At 42.1% G+C, this 16,347-nt stretch overlaps 1 protein-coding gene across 6 annotated transcripts in view; it reads right to left on the minus strand.

Annotated features, from left to right (window-relative positions):
- Nucleotides 1-16,347, minus strand: part of LOC121284917 (E3 ubiquitin-protein ligase HECW2-like) — a 398,529-nt gene that overhangs the window by 73,524 nt on the left and 308,658 nt on the right. For all 6 annotated transcript variants that reach the window (XM_041200816.1, XM_041200817.1, XM_041200818.1 and 3 more), the window contains 3 exons: nt 15,718-15,827; nt 12,811-12,931; nt 10,145-10,258 (listed from right to left, as the gene is read on the minus strand). In XM_041200816.1, the coding sequence (XP_041056750.1) occupies nt 10,145-10,258; nt 12,811-12,931; nt 15,718-15,827 (345 nt within the window). The remainder of the gene's footprint in view (nt 1-10,144; nt 10,259-12,810; nt 12,932-15,717; nt 15,828-16,347) is intronic.

Genomic DNA, 16,347 nt, shown 5'->3' on the forward strand with positions numbered 1-16,347 from the left:
CCTATTAGGAAGGGTGCAGTCACAATGTTGGGGGTTTACTATAGGCCTCCCAATTGCCGGCGGGAGATTGAGGAACAGTTATGTAGGCAGATTTTGGAAAGATGTAAGAGTAATAGGGTTGTTGTGGTGGGTGATTTTAACTTTCCCTATATTGACTGGGAATCACTTAGTGCTAGGGGTTTGGATGGTGCAGAATTTGTAAGGTGCATCCAGGAGGGCTTCCTGAGACAATATGTAGATAGTCCAACTAGGGAAGGGGCAATACTGGACCTGGTATTAGGGAATGAACCCGGCCAGGTAGTCAAAGTTTCAGTAGGAGAGCATTTCGGGAAAAGTGACCATAATTCAGTATGTTTCAAGGTACTGGTAGATGAGGATAACAGGAGTCCTCGGGTTAAGATGCTTAATTGGGAGAAGGCTAATTATAACAATATTAGGCAGGAACTGAGGAATTTAGACTGGAGGCGAATGTTTGAGGGCAAATTAACAACTGATATGTGGGGGGCTTTCAAATGTCAGTTGATAAGAATTCAGGACCGGCATGTTCCTGTCAGGATGAAGGATAAGCATGGCAATTTTCAGGAACCTTGAATAACGAAGGATATTGTGAGAATAGTCAAAAAGAAAAAGGAAGCATTCGTAAGGGCTAGAAGGCTGGGAACAGATGAAGCCCGTGGAGAATACAAAGAAAATAGGAAGAAACTTAAGCAAGGAGTCAGGAGGGCTAAAAGGGATCATGAAAAGTCACTGGCAACCAGGATTAAGGAAAATCCCAAGGCCTTTTATACATATGTAAAGGGCAAGAGGGTAGCCAGGGAAAGGATAGGCCCACTCAGGGACAGAGTTGGGAATGTGTGTGTGGAGCCAGAAGAAATGGGAGAGATACTGAATGAATACTTCTAATCAATATTCACCAAAGAGAAGGACTTAGCGGTTGATTTGTCTAGGGAAGATTGTGTAGATAGCCTGGATCATATTGAGGTCAAAAAAGAGGTGTTAGGCGTCATGAAGAATATTAAGGTGGATAAGTCCCCAGGGCCAGATGGAATCTACCCCAGAATACTGAGGGAGGCAAGGGAGGAGATTGCTGGGGCCTTGACAGAAATCTTTATATCCTCACTGGCCACGGGTGAGGTCCCAGAGGACTGGAGAATGGCCAATGTTGTTCCATTGTTTAAGAAGGGTAGCAGGGATAATCCAGGAAATTACAGGACGGTGAGCCTTACGTCAGTGGTAGGGAAATTATTGGAGAAGATTCTTCGTGACAGGATTTACTACCATTTGGAAGCAAATGGGCGTATTAGTGAAAGGCAGCATGGTTTTGTGAAGGGGAGGTCGTGCCTCACTATCTTGATCGAGATTTTCGAGGAAATGACAAAGATGATCGACGATGGAAGGGCAGTGGATGTTATATATGTGGATTTCAGTAAGGCCTTTGACAAGGTCCCTCATGGCAGACTGGTACAGAATGTAAAGTCGCACAGGATCAGAGGTGAGCTGGCAGGATGGATACAGAATTGGCTTTGTCATAGATGACAGAGGGTAGCAGTGGAAGGGTGCTTTTCTGAATGGAGAGCTGTGACTAGTGGAGTTCAGCAGGGATCAGTGCTGGGACCTTTGCTGTTTGTGATATACATAAATGATTTGGAGGAAAATGTAACTGGGCTAATTAGTAAGTTTGCAGACGACACCAAGGTTGGAGGAGTTGCAGATAGTGAAGAGGATTGTCAAAGGATACAATGGGATATAGATCAGTTGGAGACTCGGGCAGAGAAATGGCAGATGGAGTTTAATCCGGACAAATGCAAGGTAACGCATTTTGAAGGTCTAATACAGGCAGGAATTACACAGTAAATGGCAGAACCCTTAAGTGCATCGACGGGCAGAGGGATCTGAGTGTACAGGTGCACAGGTCACTGAAAGTGGCAACGCAGATGGATAAGGTAGTCAGGAAGGCAAATGGCATGCTTGCCTTCATTGGCAGGGGTATTGAGTATAAAAGCTGGGAAGTCATGCTGTAGCTGTATAGAACCTTGGTTAGGCCACACTTGGAATATTGCGTGCAATTCTGGTCACCACATTACCAGAAGGATATGGAGGCATTGGAGAGGGTGCAGAGGAGGTTTACCAGGATGCTACCTGGTCTGGAGGTATTAGCTATGAAGAGAGGTTGGTGAAACTCGGATTGTTCTTACTAGAGCGACGGAGATTGAGGGGCGACTTGATAGAAGTTTACAAGATTATGAGTGGCATGGACAGAGTAGATAGTCAGAAGCTTTTTCCTAGGGTGGAAGAGTCAATTACTAAGGGACATAGATTTAAGATGAGAGGAGAAAACTATAAAGGTGATGTGCGGGGCAAGTTTTTTTTATGCAGAGGGTAGTGAGTTTCTGGAATTGGCTGCCAGAGGAGGTGGTGGAAGCAGGTACGATAGTGGTGTTTAAGAGGCAGCTTGACAAGTACATGAATAGGATGGGAAAAGAGGAATACAGACCCCGGAAGTGCATAATGTTTTAGTTGACGGGCAATGTGATCGGCGCAGGCTTGGAGGGCTGAAGGGCCTGTTCCTGTGCTGTACTTTTCTTTGTTCTTTGTTCTACCTCTGCCTTAAAAATATTCAATGATCCTGTCTCCACTACATTCTGAGGCAGAGTTCCAAAGTCACACATACCTCTGGGAGAAAAAAGTTCTCCTCATCCCTGTCCGAAAAGGGCATCCCCTAATTTTAAAACATTGCCCCCTAGTTCTGGACTCACCCACAAGAGGAAACATCCTTTCAACATCCACCTTGTCAAGGCTGTTCAGGATCTTGTACACTTCAATCAAGTCACCCTTCACTCTTCTAAACTCTAGTGGAAACAAGCCCAGCCTGTCTAACCTTTCATCATAAGACAACCCACTCATTTCAGGTATCAATCCAGTAATCCTCCTTTGAACCACCTCCAATGCATTTACATTCTTCTTTAAATAAGGAGACCAAAACTGCACACCATATGAGGTGCAGTTTCACAAATGCCCTGTATAACTGAAGCATAACCTCCTTTTATGTTCAAACCATCTTGTAATAAAGGATAGCATTCCATTAGCCTTCTTAATTACTTGCTGTTTCTGCATACTAACTTTTTGTGACTCATGTACTAGAACACCTAGATCACTCCTCAGAATTATGCAGCTGTTCTCCACTTAAGTAATACTCTGCTTTTTTGTTCTTCCTGCCAGAGTGAATAACTTCACATTTTCCCACATTAAACTCCATTTGCCAGATCTTTGCTCACTCAGTCAACCTATCTATATCCATTTGCAACCTCATGTCCTCTTCACAACATACTTCCCCTACCTAACTTTGGGTAAGTACAGCAACCTCTTGCCCTTACATCAGTTTCAATGCTAAATCTACCAGCAAGGTACTGGGGACGCTACAGCCTGTAGAGGAGCGTAGTATCTTGGACAGGAACATGCAAATTTCCAAGTTTAACTGCATAATTATGGACTACGGAAGGTGGTGTCCAATTTACTCCATCATAAAAATGAGCACTATTAACCTTATCATTATTCTCAACACAAAATGCAGGCCATTTAAAATGCATCGTATACCTCACAAATCTTGAAATTTAAAGAAACTATGCCAGATCCGGTCAGGTACATCATTTATCCAATTGTAGAATCCAGTCCCGATGCACATGCAACATTATATCATGTGCATTTCTTGATGGGATCCATTTGAGATTAATATCAAATGCATATGCCTTAAGCAAATACATAGGCCTCAAGCAAGTATCCCTTCCAAGAAGAGAGCTATCAGCAGTAGATCCTCCTTGACAATAAATAAAACAACTATTAATTTACTTTCCTCTGAATTACTTGTACTATAGTTCTGTGGAACTATTAACTGCTGAGTTCAACATATAATGAATGAAAACCTGTCTAGATATTTGCATGGAATCTATGGATGACAGTGTATTTTGAAGAGAACATCTTATCATTGGCAGCTCTCAAACAGTTACAGAGGTCCTACCCAGAATGATCCCATTATTATTCTTTTCCAAAACTGGCTAAAGTGCTCCAAAATTTTCTGTTTCTATTTTTGATTTCCAGTAATTACAAACTTTTTTGCTCACATTAGCAATTAGAATACATCTGCATGTGATTTATTCTTTCATGGATTGTGGACGTCACTGGAAAAGCCAACATTTCTTGCCCATCCCTAACTGCCCTTGAACCAAGTGGCTTGCTAGGTCATTTCAGGAGCAGTTAAGAGTCACATGTAGGCCAGGCAGGGTAAGACCAGCAGATTTCCTTCCCTAAAAGACATTATTCCAAAATAAAAATGAGCACCGCTAACCTTACCATTATTTACAACACAAAATGCAGGCCATTTAAAATGTATCTTGTATACCACAAATCTTGAGATTCATAAAGTAACTGTGCCAGAGTCCAGTTAGACACATCATTTATCCAATAGTAGAACTCAATCTCAATGAACATGCAACATCATTTCCTGTGTTTCTTGGTGGGATCCATTTGAGATTGATATCAAATGCATAGACCTCAAGTAAGTATCCTGCTGGTAGATTTAGCATTGAGGTTTTTACAACAATTGATGACGATTGTCATGGTAACCATCACCAAGACTAGCTTTATATTCCAGATTTATTAATTCCATGGGATTTGAATCCATGTCTCCAGAACATTAGCCTGGGCCTCTAGATTACTAGCCCAGTGACACTACCACTGCGCCACCATCTCTCACTGTAGATGTTTACACAACAAGAGAAGCAAGATCTCCTATAGTACAAACTACTGCACCATGGGTTTTGCTCGAGTGTTGAATTTTTTAAATCAACTTTCAGGGAAAACACAATCAATCATGAAGTTATTGCATTCATTTAAAAGTTGTGGGTCGTTCCATTTTGAAAAGTTTGAAATAATTTTGGCATATTGCTTGTCAATTCTAATGATCTAGGAATGTGCAGAGATTCACTTAGTCCTTGGCTATTTAGTTTGCGGTAATCAGTTTCCATTAGTTCAGTTAGATAAGGATATCTCTTTAATCTATGGTGACCCATTGTCAGGAGGTTATACAACCAGCTTGGAACTTTGTTATGGAAACGGAGGATGAAATTTGTCGGCAAATTTAAGAGGTGCATATACAGTATTGTTTAACTTGTCCAAAAATGGACTTGGATAGAAAACATTTTTGTGGAGTGTTTTTACAATGTGTTCAGCACTGTTTCCTCAGTCAATAAGTTGCTACTCCAACAAGGAAGGAAGCACCAATTAACCTGGCTTGAATAATGAAGTGGAACATGGAGGCAACCTAAAATTAGGGGAATACTAATCCCTTAATTGGGATCAATAATCACAATGTAATTCAGTTCAGCCTAAAAAGAGAAAGAGGTAAAAAGGAATCGAAGGCAAAGGAAAAAGAACATTATAGCAAGGTGAAAAGGAGTTTTGCCCATAATAAATGCAGCAAATAAAATTATGAATCAGGAACAAGAAATATTCAAATAGTAGACGGCGAGGGCACAAGTCAAATATAGTTCAACAATGAATGTAATGTGTTTTTTTATATCAATAAGGCAATTAAATTAAGTCACCAGATAAAATGCATCTCATATAGTTTACTCTGTCAGTCTAGGGCTTTCTGTTGTGTGGGATTGTATATCAGCACTGTTGCTTTCTTGCTCATTGACAATCATGTAAATAGTAAGCACTGCTGAGCTTGTCATATTATGGTCCCCGGGCTCTATGTCAAAATTGAACTAAATTTGCAGATGTTTGTGAATGTTAATTTGCATGAAAAACATCTCTATCAGTGTGATACTGGATGTAATTCTGTGCCAACAGTAAGGCCAGGGAAAGGTGGTGCAAAAATACTGGGGCTTGTGCTCTTGGGGGTCTGGGCTCAAGGTTGCTACTACACAGGTCAGGTCAATGCTAAACTGGAGCACACAGCTCAGCCTTTGTTAAGGACTCGTAAATTTAATGCGGAACCCATTTGACAATGGGGATTAAGTTTGAATTAAAGATAATTGGCGCTAGATTGTGCTAATCATCAAGATTTGATCACACTGGGAAACACAAGGTACTCCTCTGGTAAAATGCGTAACTTGTCTTCCTCCATCCCCATCAAAAACACCTTCAGATGGCTATCTTGAAGTAAGAGAGGGCTAGTGGTACAGAATAAGATTGCAGTCTGCTCAATTCGCACGATGGTACACAGGTCCTGGAGTTCCTGGGAATAAGCTTTGTTAAGATTGATGTCAAAATGGTAATAAACTCCAGTTGACAGATGCTGCATTTTCCCCTTATTCACAAAATATTTGTCCCCTGTTAGCTCAGGAACCCCCAGGGGTGGGGGTGGTGGGGAGTGACATCTGAGTAATTTTGGCAGAAGTTTGAAAATCTGGGTGGCCAGTAATGGTTCTCTTTATCCTGAGACTGTAAAGTCACTCAAAACTGCAATCCACAAGAATGACACTGGTGACAATGACTTAATTGACATGAGGGCGCAAATCTCTCAGTAGACATACTCTCAAGCCTGCCCCGCCATTCAATAAGATCATGGCTGATCTACCCAGGCCTCAACTCCTCTTTCATGCCAGCTCCTCATGGCCCTCAACTCCCTGATATTTCAAAAATCTATCTCCCTCCTCTTTAAACACTTTCAGTGATCTAGGCTCCACAGCTCTGAGGTAGAGAATTCCAGACATTCACTACACTCTGAGATAGAAAATTCCTTCACATCTCAATTTTAAACGAGTCTCCCCTTATCCTGTACCTGTGTCCCCTCGTTTGAGATTCCCCCACTGGTGGAAACATCTTCTCAACATCTACCCTGTCAAGCCCCCTCAGAATCTTGTACATTTCAATAAGATCACCCCTCATTCTTCTAAACTCTAATAAATAAAGGCCTAATCTGTTTAACCATTCTTGATAAGTTAACCCCTTCATCCCAGGGATCAGCCTAGTGAATCTCTTTTGAACTGACTCCAATGCAAGTATATCCTTTCTTAAGTACGGGGACCAACACTGTACACAGTACTCCAGGTGCGGCCTCACCAACAACCTGTACAGTTGTAACAAGACTTCCCTATTTTTAAACTCCAACCCCCTAGCAATACAGGCCAAAATTCCATTTGCCATCTTCATTACTTGCTGCACCTGCATGCTAACTTTTTGTGTTTCATGCACAAGAACACCCAGGTCCCTCTGTGCTGCACTTCTTTGGAGTCTCTCTCCATTTAAATAATAGTCTGCCTTTTGATTCTTCTTATCAAAGTGCATTACCTCACACTTTCCGACATTAAATTCCATCTGCCAAGTTTTTGCCCACTCACTCAACCTGTCTATATCTTCTTGCAGATTCTTTATATCTTCATCACAACATGCCCTCCCACCTACTTTTGTATCATCAGCAAATTTGGATACATTACACTCGGCTCCCCCGCCCCCTCCAAGTCATTAACATAGATATTAAATAATTGAGGCCCTAGGATTGATCCTTGAGGCACTCCACTAGTTAAATCTTTCCAACCTGAAAAGGCTCATTAATCCCGACTCTCTGCCTTCTGTGTGTTAACCAATCCTCAATCCATGCTAAACATTACTCCCAATACCGTGAGCTGTTATCTTGCGCAATAACCTTTTACGTGGCACCTTATCGAATGACTTCTGGAAATCCAAATACACTACATCTACTGGTTCCCCTTTATCAACTCTGCTTGTTAGATCCTCAAAGAGCCCAAGCAAATTTGTCAGTAGTTGCCTGCAGCTTGCCAGAGTCAATTTTAAAAGCTGCTTCTAAAATTTGTGGAACCGTTACTTTGCACATAATGAATTTAAGCATTTAAAGGAAGCTTGACATGAAATAGCGTTGACCTCTTTGTCTTGATTTATTTGTTACTTGCACAATCTTTAAGCTGCTGTTGCTATTTATTGGAACAACAATTTTGTGCTCAACCATTGATTAATTTTATGAGCTGTGCAGTAAGCAACATTGCTCACTAGCAACACACATTTAAAATTTGGGCTGGACAACCAGTGTTGACTTATGAAATCAAATGTTGATGGGATGCTATTGTTAATAGGTTCCACGCCAATTGGTAAAGCCAAAACCAAGACAGAGTTTTTCTTTACTGCAAGAGTTTATTGACTTGTTCAGTCTCACAGCTCTCCTTCCACTTTCCCTGGTGTCCCAGCTATCCCCAATTTATATGTGCTCAAAGACAATTAATACCCAAAACCTGTTTCTCTTAACCTTAACAATGTAATTGACATGGCATTAACAAACCTTAACAACATAATTGACAAGACATTAATAGCTAACAGCCCTCTGGAAATTTTGTTTGTACTCTTTAAAGTATTACCAGAGACACTATTAAATATTTCACCTGCGAAAAATGCTAATAAACTCACTTGGCATTCCCAGGTTTCCTTGTATAAGGTAAATATCACAACACTGTCACTGGTCAGACAGTTCCTATGCCATTGGCAACATCATTATAGCATAGAAGTGTAATTAAATACACTTCAGCAACAAACAGAAGGTTTATGCAGGGGCTGGGTCCCCTGGAATCCCCAGGCGCAGAGAGGAGGGACACTGCTGCTCTGCTTCTTTGTTGTATTCTTGCAACTGAGGAAAATGTGGAGCAGCAAATAGCTGTGGAGCCCCCTACCCAGTAAATTCTCATTAACATGAGGCATCAGGGCAACAAAGAACAAGGTAAGTTCCATGTACATCACCTCTCTTTTGGTTGGGATGGGAGTCTCTTTAAAAAAAAAGTTTTTATGTCATTGTGGCTTTTAAAGCAATCATCCTCCTGAAAAAAAGTGATGTGTAAATATTTTTTTCTGAACTGATCTAGAGGTTCCAGAGACAGGAGAAGTACCAGGGTCCTGATCTACAGTAAATGGATATGTATTCGAATCAACTGTTTCAACCATATGTTGACATTTGGAAGCTAATGATACATTTCATACCTATAAAACATGAGGTATATCTTGTAAAGTTGGCCACAAAATTTATACAGAATGCATACAATGTAAGAAATAAATTTACTGTAATGTATTTTGAAGCATAGCCATCATGTTTTTCTCTGTCTTTTTCAACCATTCTCTCTCAAACTTGTGTTAAACATTAATGTTTTGGGCAAGTTAATTATGATTTATGAAACAGGATAACACCACATCAGAAAGTTCCATATCTATTACTTAGAGATCCAACCTGACGGAGTTCTCATTTTACCAACCAACCAAGTGCCCTGGATAGGTGCCAAGCTCAGTCTTTGCATCATTCATTTGTACTGATCTTCACCATCTTCATTTGGAGTTTGGCAGACAGATTAAGAACTTAAAATCTGTCAGCCATGGATTTTTATATGGAGCACAGTACACACTCGTTGGAAATCAGCAATCCATTTGTGCTTTACCATGTAGTTAGTGTCCATTTTAATGGTGCTGAGATACTAGGTAAATGAATTTTTGTTCTGTGATGAGCCTCAGCCTCAGATACTTTGTTGGTGCTACCCTGTCACATCATAATACGTGCAAAATCATATAGCAGATAAGCAGTACCTGCTGTGAGTTGAGGAAGCTTTTATTAATTGTCTGCTGCACAAATACAATATTAAACATGGTTCAGATTCTACAGCTGAAATTTTACGTTCCTCCCACAATACTCCCCACTGCCCAGAAGGGGTGCAAAATTGCTTGCCTTGGTGGGAGCGGGCGCCAGGCTACCCTCACCAACCCCCCACCCCCCACCCTGTTCCCATTAGTAGTTCATGCCAGCCTGGCCCTGGTGAGACCCTGGACTTACAAAGTCTCGGACCAGGTCCATGGCATCTCTCTCTGGGGACTGTCTGTAGTCCTAGCAGTGGCCACCGCTTTTGGTGGCACTGCTGGGACTAGCTAGCTGCTGGCCATTTGATTGGCTAGCTGCTCTCAGAATTGGGACTTTCTCCCGGATGGGACAAAAATTTAGCCTTGAGCCAATTAATGGCCTAACGGTTAATTGCTGCTGGGTGACCCAGCCAATTGAATGCAGGCTCACCCCGGCTTTCCAGCCTGGGAGCAGGGCCACTGACTCTGTGTAAAATTCCAGCATACTAGTGCTTTACTGATTTATTTGTGTACTCACCCTTCCTCCCCAACAAACGTAACATAGAGCTTATTTCTTTGAAGATCTTTCCTGGAACATCCCATAATCTGGTTGAATGCATCTTCAAGCAAGTGATCTCTTCTGATGATCAACCTTCAGTACACAAGATTATCAAAATGAATCAATTTATTTTTGAGAAAGAGCTCAAACCATACATATCTCATAATTTTATCTAGCACTTCAAATAAGAATATAGTGTCTCCTGTGATGGCCTAATTTTCTGGAGCCTAGATTGTTGCAGCAAAGAGCAGGATATAGGTTCATGACTATAGTGCTCAACATTATTCATTTCTGCTATGCTATTAGCAAAGTGTTTATTTCATCCCAGTTGTTTACCACAGAAAGGAAGGGAGAAAAAAACTGAATGGACAACCACCTTGGCTGCACTCCCAGGCATCCTACCGGCTGACATCAAAGTGATAGCCTGGGAGCAAACCGCCCCCCTTCTCTCCAGATAATATAATGCAGTGCAAAACAAAGGGAAGATTACAGCTGCTTCAAAATAGCCATGCCCCCAATTTGAAACAAGATTATGGCTTTTTATATTAGTCACTATTGAAATTTATTTTCTGTAATTTACATTTTCTTCAATCATAAATCATAACAACAACAACTTACACTTATATAACACCTTCAATGTCATGAAAACTCCCAAGACATTTCAGAGAAGTATTATAAAACAAACTATGACACTGGGCCACGTAAGGAGGTATTAAGTCAGATGACCAAAACCTTGGTCAAAGAGGTAGGTTTTGAGGATTGTCTTAAAGGGGGAAAGCATCTTAAAAAGGCATAGAGTTGTAGGGAGGAGGGATACCGATCCTTTGTCCCCTTCACTGTCAGGGCTAGCGGCCTGAAGGTGCTGGGGATATGGTTCGGAGGGACCAGGGCATGCGTTAGAAAATGGAAGGAGCGAGTGTCTATGGTGAAAAGGAAACTGGGCATGTGGGAGCGACGCTCCCTCTCCATGGCGGGTAAGAACCTGGTCATAGGTGTGAGGCACTCTCGCTGTTGCTGTACGTGGCGCAGGTCTGGCCCATTCCACACTCCTGCGTGGTGGCGATCACCCGAGCCATCTTTCGCTTTATCTGGAGGTCGAAAATGGATCGTGTCCGCAGGGATGCGATGTACAAGCCTCTAGATAAAGGGGGAAAAAAACGTGCCAAACATCGCCCTCATACTGATGGCCACCTTTGTATGTAGCTGCATCAAGCAGTGCGTAGACCCTCAGTATGCAAACACCAAGTGTCACTACGTGCTGAGGTTCTACCTGTCCCCGGTGTTGCGAAGGATGGGTCTGGCCACACTGCCGGGGAACGCTCCAAGTAGTTGGATCGTGCCGTACCACCTGTCCCTCATGGAAAAATTTATGCAGAGAAACACCTTTGGCCACAAGTTCATCAGGCAGTGGTCGGCACGTAACGTCTTAGAGGCCCTGCAGGAAAAGGAGAGGGTGGATCCTGTGGGATGGTTCCCCGAGCAGACGGTCAAAGTCACTTGGCAGAACGCCTCATTGCTAGAACTTTCCAACAAGCACCAAGATGTAGCTTGGCTGGTGGTGAGAAAGGCCCTCCCCGTCAGATCCTTCCAACACGCCAGGAGTCTCACCCCCTCGGCATGTTGCCCTCAAGGTGGCTGTGGTGGGGAAGAGACTCAATGTTCACCTCATTGTAGACTGTGCCTTTGCAAAGAAGGTCTGGAGAGAGAGGCAGTGGTTTCTGTCGAGGTTCCCGAGCAATTCTGTGACACAGGACTCTGTGCTCCACGGGCTGTTCCCAGGGACACACACCGAGACAAACATCAACTGCAGCTGGAGGATCATCAACTCGGTGAAAGACGCTCTTTGGGCTGCCCGAAACTTGTTGGTCTTCCAGTGCAAAGAGTTGTCCCCGACCGAGTGTTGCAGACTGGCACAATCCAAAGTCCAGGACTACGTGCTGAGGGACGCTCTAAAGCTTGGGGCAGCCGCCGCAAAGGCACAATGGGGAAAGGTCGCTGTCTAAGACCTTTCTGCCACAGTGAACTGAGGGACTGGGAACTGTTTAGAACCCCTCGGGCTGTACAGCTCAAAATGGATGTCTGCAAATGATTGTAATATTCATTTATTGTGTTGATGCATTTCGTGATACATGTTGTAAAAGTTGAACCTGATTGTACTTTTGTGATGGTGATTTTGAAATGGTTTGGTATGTTCTTCCAGATATTTTATGAAAAAAGTATATTTTTCCAAAAAAAAATTGAGGACAAGGCAACAGAAGGCATGGCCACCAGTGGTGGAGCAATTAAAATTAGGAATGCATAAAAGGTCAGAGTTAGAGGTGCACAGATATCTCTTAGGTATGCAGGCCTCGAGGCGGTTACAGAGGTAGGGAGAGGTGAGGCCATGGAGGGATTTGAAAACAAGGATGAGAATTTTAAAATCAAGTCATTGCTTGATCGGGAGCCAGAGTAGATCAGCAAGCACAATGGTTATAGGAGACTGGGACTTACTGGGTCACAAGAAGATTTGCCAGGTATTGGAGATATCATTGACAACTATACCTTATGTGCACAACAGACAACTTCAACTGTATTACACATATTCCTGCTCTCAATATACATGCCTCAATTAACTTATTTCTCAATATTCTCCATTAATGACTCACTTTAACTTTCCTGGTCCTTGTCCATAGCCCTTTGTTTCCAGTTTTCTATAGAAGTTTCTGAGTTTAGCTTCAAAGTCCCTCTTATAAGGAGCTGGAGCCCGAGCATTGGCACGTTGGGTACCTGCAAACATTAATATTTAAAACTTGGCAAAACAATTCTCTTCAAGTCAACAAAACTGAATTTGTCATACATGTGAAATCAAAAATAATGTGCAGCAGTAGGTTCAACAACAGATATAAAAGTGATACAGTTCCATATAAAATACAATGGCAAGTGTAAAATTTGTAAGCAACCCAATACAACAGTAGGTCTTGGATGGAAGAAGAAAATGGCATCAGGTCAAACTTGGGCAAGGAAACCTCCTGCTGTTTACCACCTGCTGGCCCCTTTAACTGATGAATCAGTACTCCTCCATGTTGAACACCAATTGGAAGGAGCACTGAGGATGGAAAGGGCACAGAATGTAATCTGGGTGGGGCATTTCAATGTCCATCACCAACTCAGTAGCTTGGTAGCACCACTATTGAATATCAAGAAACAGCTAAAGGCACTGGATGCTGCAAAGGCTATGGGCCCTGTCAACATTCCAGCAATAGTACTGAAGATGTGCTCCAGAACTTGCTGCGCTCTTAGCCAAGCTGTTCCAGTGCAGCTACCCGGCAATGTGGAAAATTGCCCAGATATGTCTGTCCACAAAAAGCAGGACAAATCCCATCCAGCCAAATACCGCCCCATCAGTCTACTCTCAATCATCAGCAAAATGTTGGAAGGTGTCGCCAACAGTGCTATCTCAAGTGACAGTTATTCAGCAATAACCTGCTCATTGACACTCAATTTGGGTTCCACCAGGGCCACTCAGCTCCTGACCTCATTACAGCCTTGATCCAAACATGGACAAAAGAGCTTAAATGTCAAGAGTTGAGGAGAGGGTGACTACCCTTGACATCAAGACAACATTTAACCGAGTGTGTCATCAAGGAGCTTTAGCAAAACTGAAGTTAATGGGAATCAGGGAGAAAACTCTCCACTGATTGGAGTCATACATAGCACAAAGGAAGATGGTTGTGATTGTCAGAGGTCAATCATTTTGGTCTCAGGATATTGCTGCAGGAGTTCCTCAGGATAGTGTCCTAGGCCTAACCTTCTTCAGCTGCTTCATCAATGATCTTCCATCCACCATAAGGTCAGAAGTAGGGATGTTCGCTGATGATTGCACAATGCTCAGCACCATTTGCAACTCCAAAGATACTAAAAGCAGTTTGTGTCCATATTTTCAAGACTTGGCCAATATTCAGGCTTGGGCTGATAAGTGGCAAGTAATATTCTTACCATGCAAGTGCCATGCAGGGATCATCTCCAACAAAAGAGATTCTAATCATCTCCCCTTGATTTTCAATGGCATTACCATCACTGAATCCCCATTATCAAAATCCTGGGTTTACCATTGACCAGAAGCTGAACTAGACCAGTCATATAAATACTGTGGCTACAACAGCAGGTCTGGGAATTCTTCAGGGAGTAACTCACCTCCTGACTCTGAAAAGCCTGTCCACCATCTACAAGGCACATGTCAGGAGTGTGATGAAAAACTCTCCACTTGCCTGGAAGAGTACAGCTCGAGCAATATTCAGGAAGCTCGACCCCATCAACCACCTTAAAAATTCTCTCCCTCCAGCACCAACACACAGTGGCAGCAGTATGTACCATCTACAAGGTGCGCTGCAGAAACTTACTAAGGCCTCTTCACAGCACCTTCCAAACCCACGACTTCTACCACCTAGAAGGACAAGGACAGTGGATGCATGGGAATATCACCACCTGCAAGTTACTCTCCAAGCCATATGCCATCCTGACTTGGAACTATATCGTTCCTTCATTGCCGCTGGGTCAAAATCCGGGAGCTACCTTCCTAACAGCACTATGAGTTAACCTACACTACATGGCCTGCAGCGGTTCAAGAAGCTGGTTCACTGCCATCTTCTCAAGGGCAATTAGGGAATGGGCAATAAATGCTGGCCTAGCCAGTGACGTCCACAACCTGTGAATAAAAACAATAAAATAGACTTTGGTTAATTTTAATCTTATTTTCCCAATGTGCACTGAATCGATTCCACAGCTAGTAGTTAAATGTCCTGCTTCTTTGCTGTCAAAGTTTCTTTGTAAGAAACGGGCTTACACACTAAAAAACAATAACCAGATGGTACAATCAAACTTGCACTTCACTCAGAAGTGGCAAAGTCAGCTCCTCAAAATAAAGGCTACTTATGGACATAAGCATTTTATAGAACAGTTTTGTCTAAAAAATCTCACATTTTCACTTCAAGTTTCAAGCACTGCAGTTGGTCAAACCCAATCTTTAATTAACAATGTAAAACTGTTCATGTGCAGCTGACAAATGGGAGGCCATCACTTTATTCACAATTCCATAGAAATATCACTGTGTGGACAGTTCTCACATTTCAGTTAATCTTTAAATCCCTCCTCAAGTATTTATAATATTACCAAATTCCATCCCCCTTTCCTATTAACATTACTTTTAGAAAAACATCAGTGATAATGTCTTACCAGAGGTGATAAACTTATAGAGTTTAGTGTCTCTGGTCAATTAAGATTCCCTATTGTTTAATTTCTGGTTTGCAATTTAATTCCATCTCTCTGGATTTTCCCTCCAAAGCTTTTATATCTCTCTTCTTTTATTTGATTGCTTCTCACTTTGAATTTTATAGGATTTACCTAATAAAAATGCTTTAAATCCAAATATGCAAACTAATAAGCATGGGTGACATATCTTTCATTAGGTTGTAAGTGCTATTACAAAATGTTACATGGAAATGTTCTTCTTATATACATTTTCTACCACCATTCATCATTCTAATCATCACATGGTCAGGTTATCTATCATTTACCTGGGGAGTTCTGAGGTGATGATACAGGGGAACCACGTGGAGACTGGCAATAACTGGGATGAAGTAAGGCATGTGGTGGCACATAGGACATAATCTCATCTTCAAACAAACTGTCCAGGACAGAAACCAAAGAATAGATCATTATTTTAAAAACATTGACTTCCTTTTCATTATTTACAATGTTTATGGTTGGTATCCAACTATTTCACAAAGATAAATTTTCAGACTAGAATTGACGTGCAATTACTACGTTCTTCTCTTAATTTAATATGATGGTTTATATTAATATGGATAAGACATTAAACCAATTCCCAGCCTGCCTTCTCAGGTAAAGGATCCATGGCATTATTCAAAGAAGGCAAAGGGAGTCTTCCCGCTACCCTGGTTCACATTTGGGGAAGGCAGTGGCATAGTAGTATTGTCACTGACTAGTATTCCAGAGACCCAGGGTAATGCTCTGGGGACCTGGGTTCGAATCCCACCACGGCAGATGGTGAAATTTGAATTCAATAAAAATCTGGAATTAAAAGTCTGATTGCTGATTGTCCTAAAAACCCATCAGGTTCAGTAATGCCTTTTAGGGAAGGAAATCTGCCATCCTTACCTGTTCCAGTCTACGTGTGACTCCAG

This window comes from Carcharodon carcharias, chromosome 12 (assembly GCF_017639515.1).
Source record: "Carcharodon carcharias isolate sCarCar2 chromosome 12, sCarCar2.pri, whole genome shotgun sequence".
NCBI classification, from domain to species: Eukaryota; Metazoa; Chordata; class Chondrichthyes; order Lamniformes; family Lamnidae; genus Carcharodon; species Carcharodon carcharias.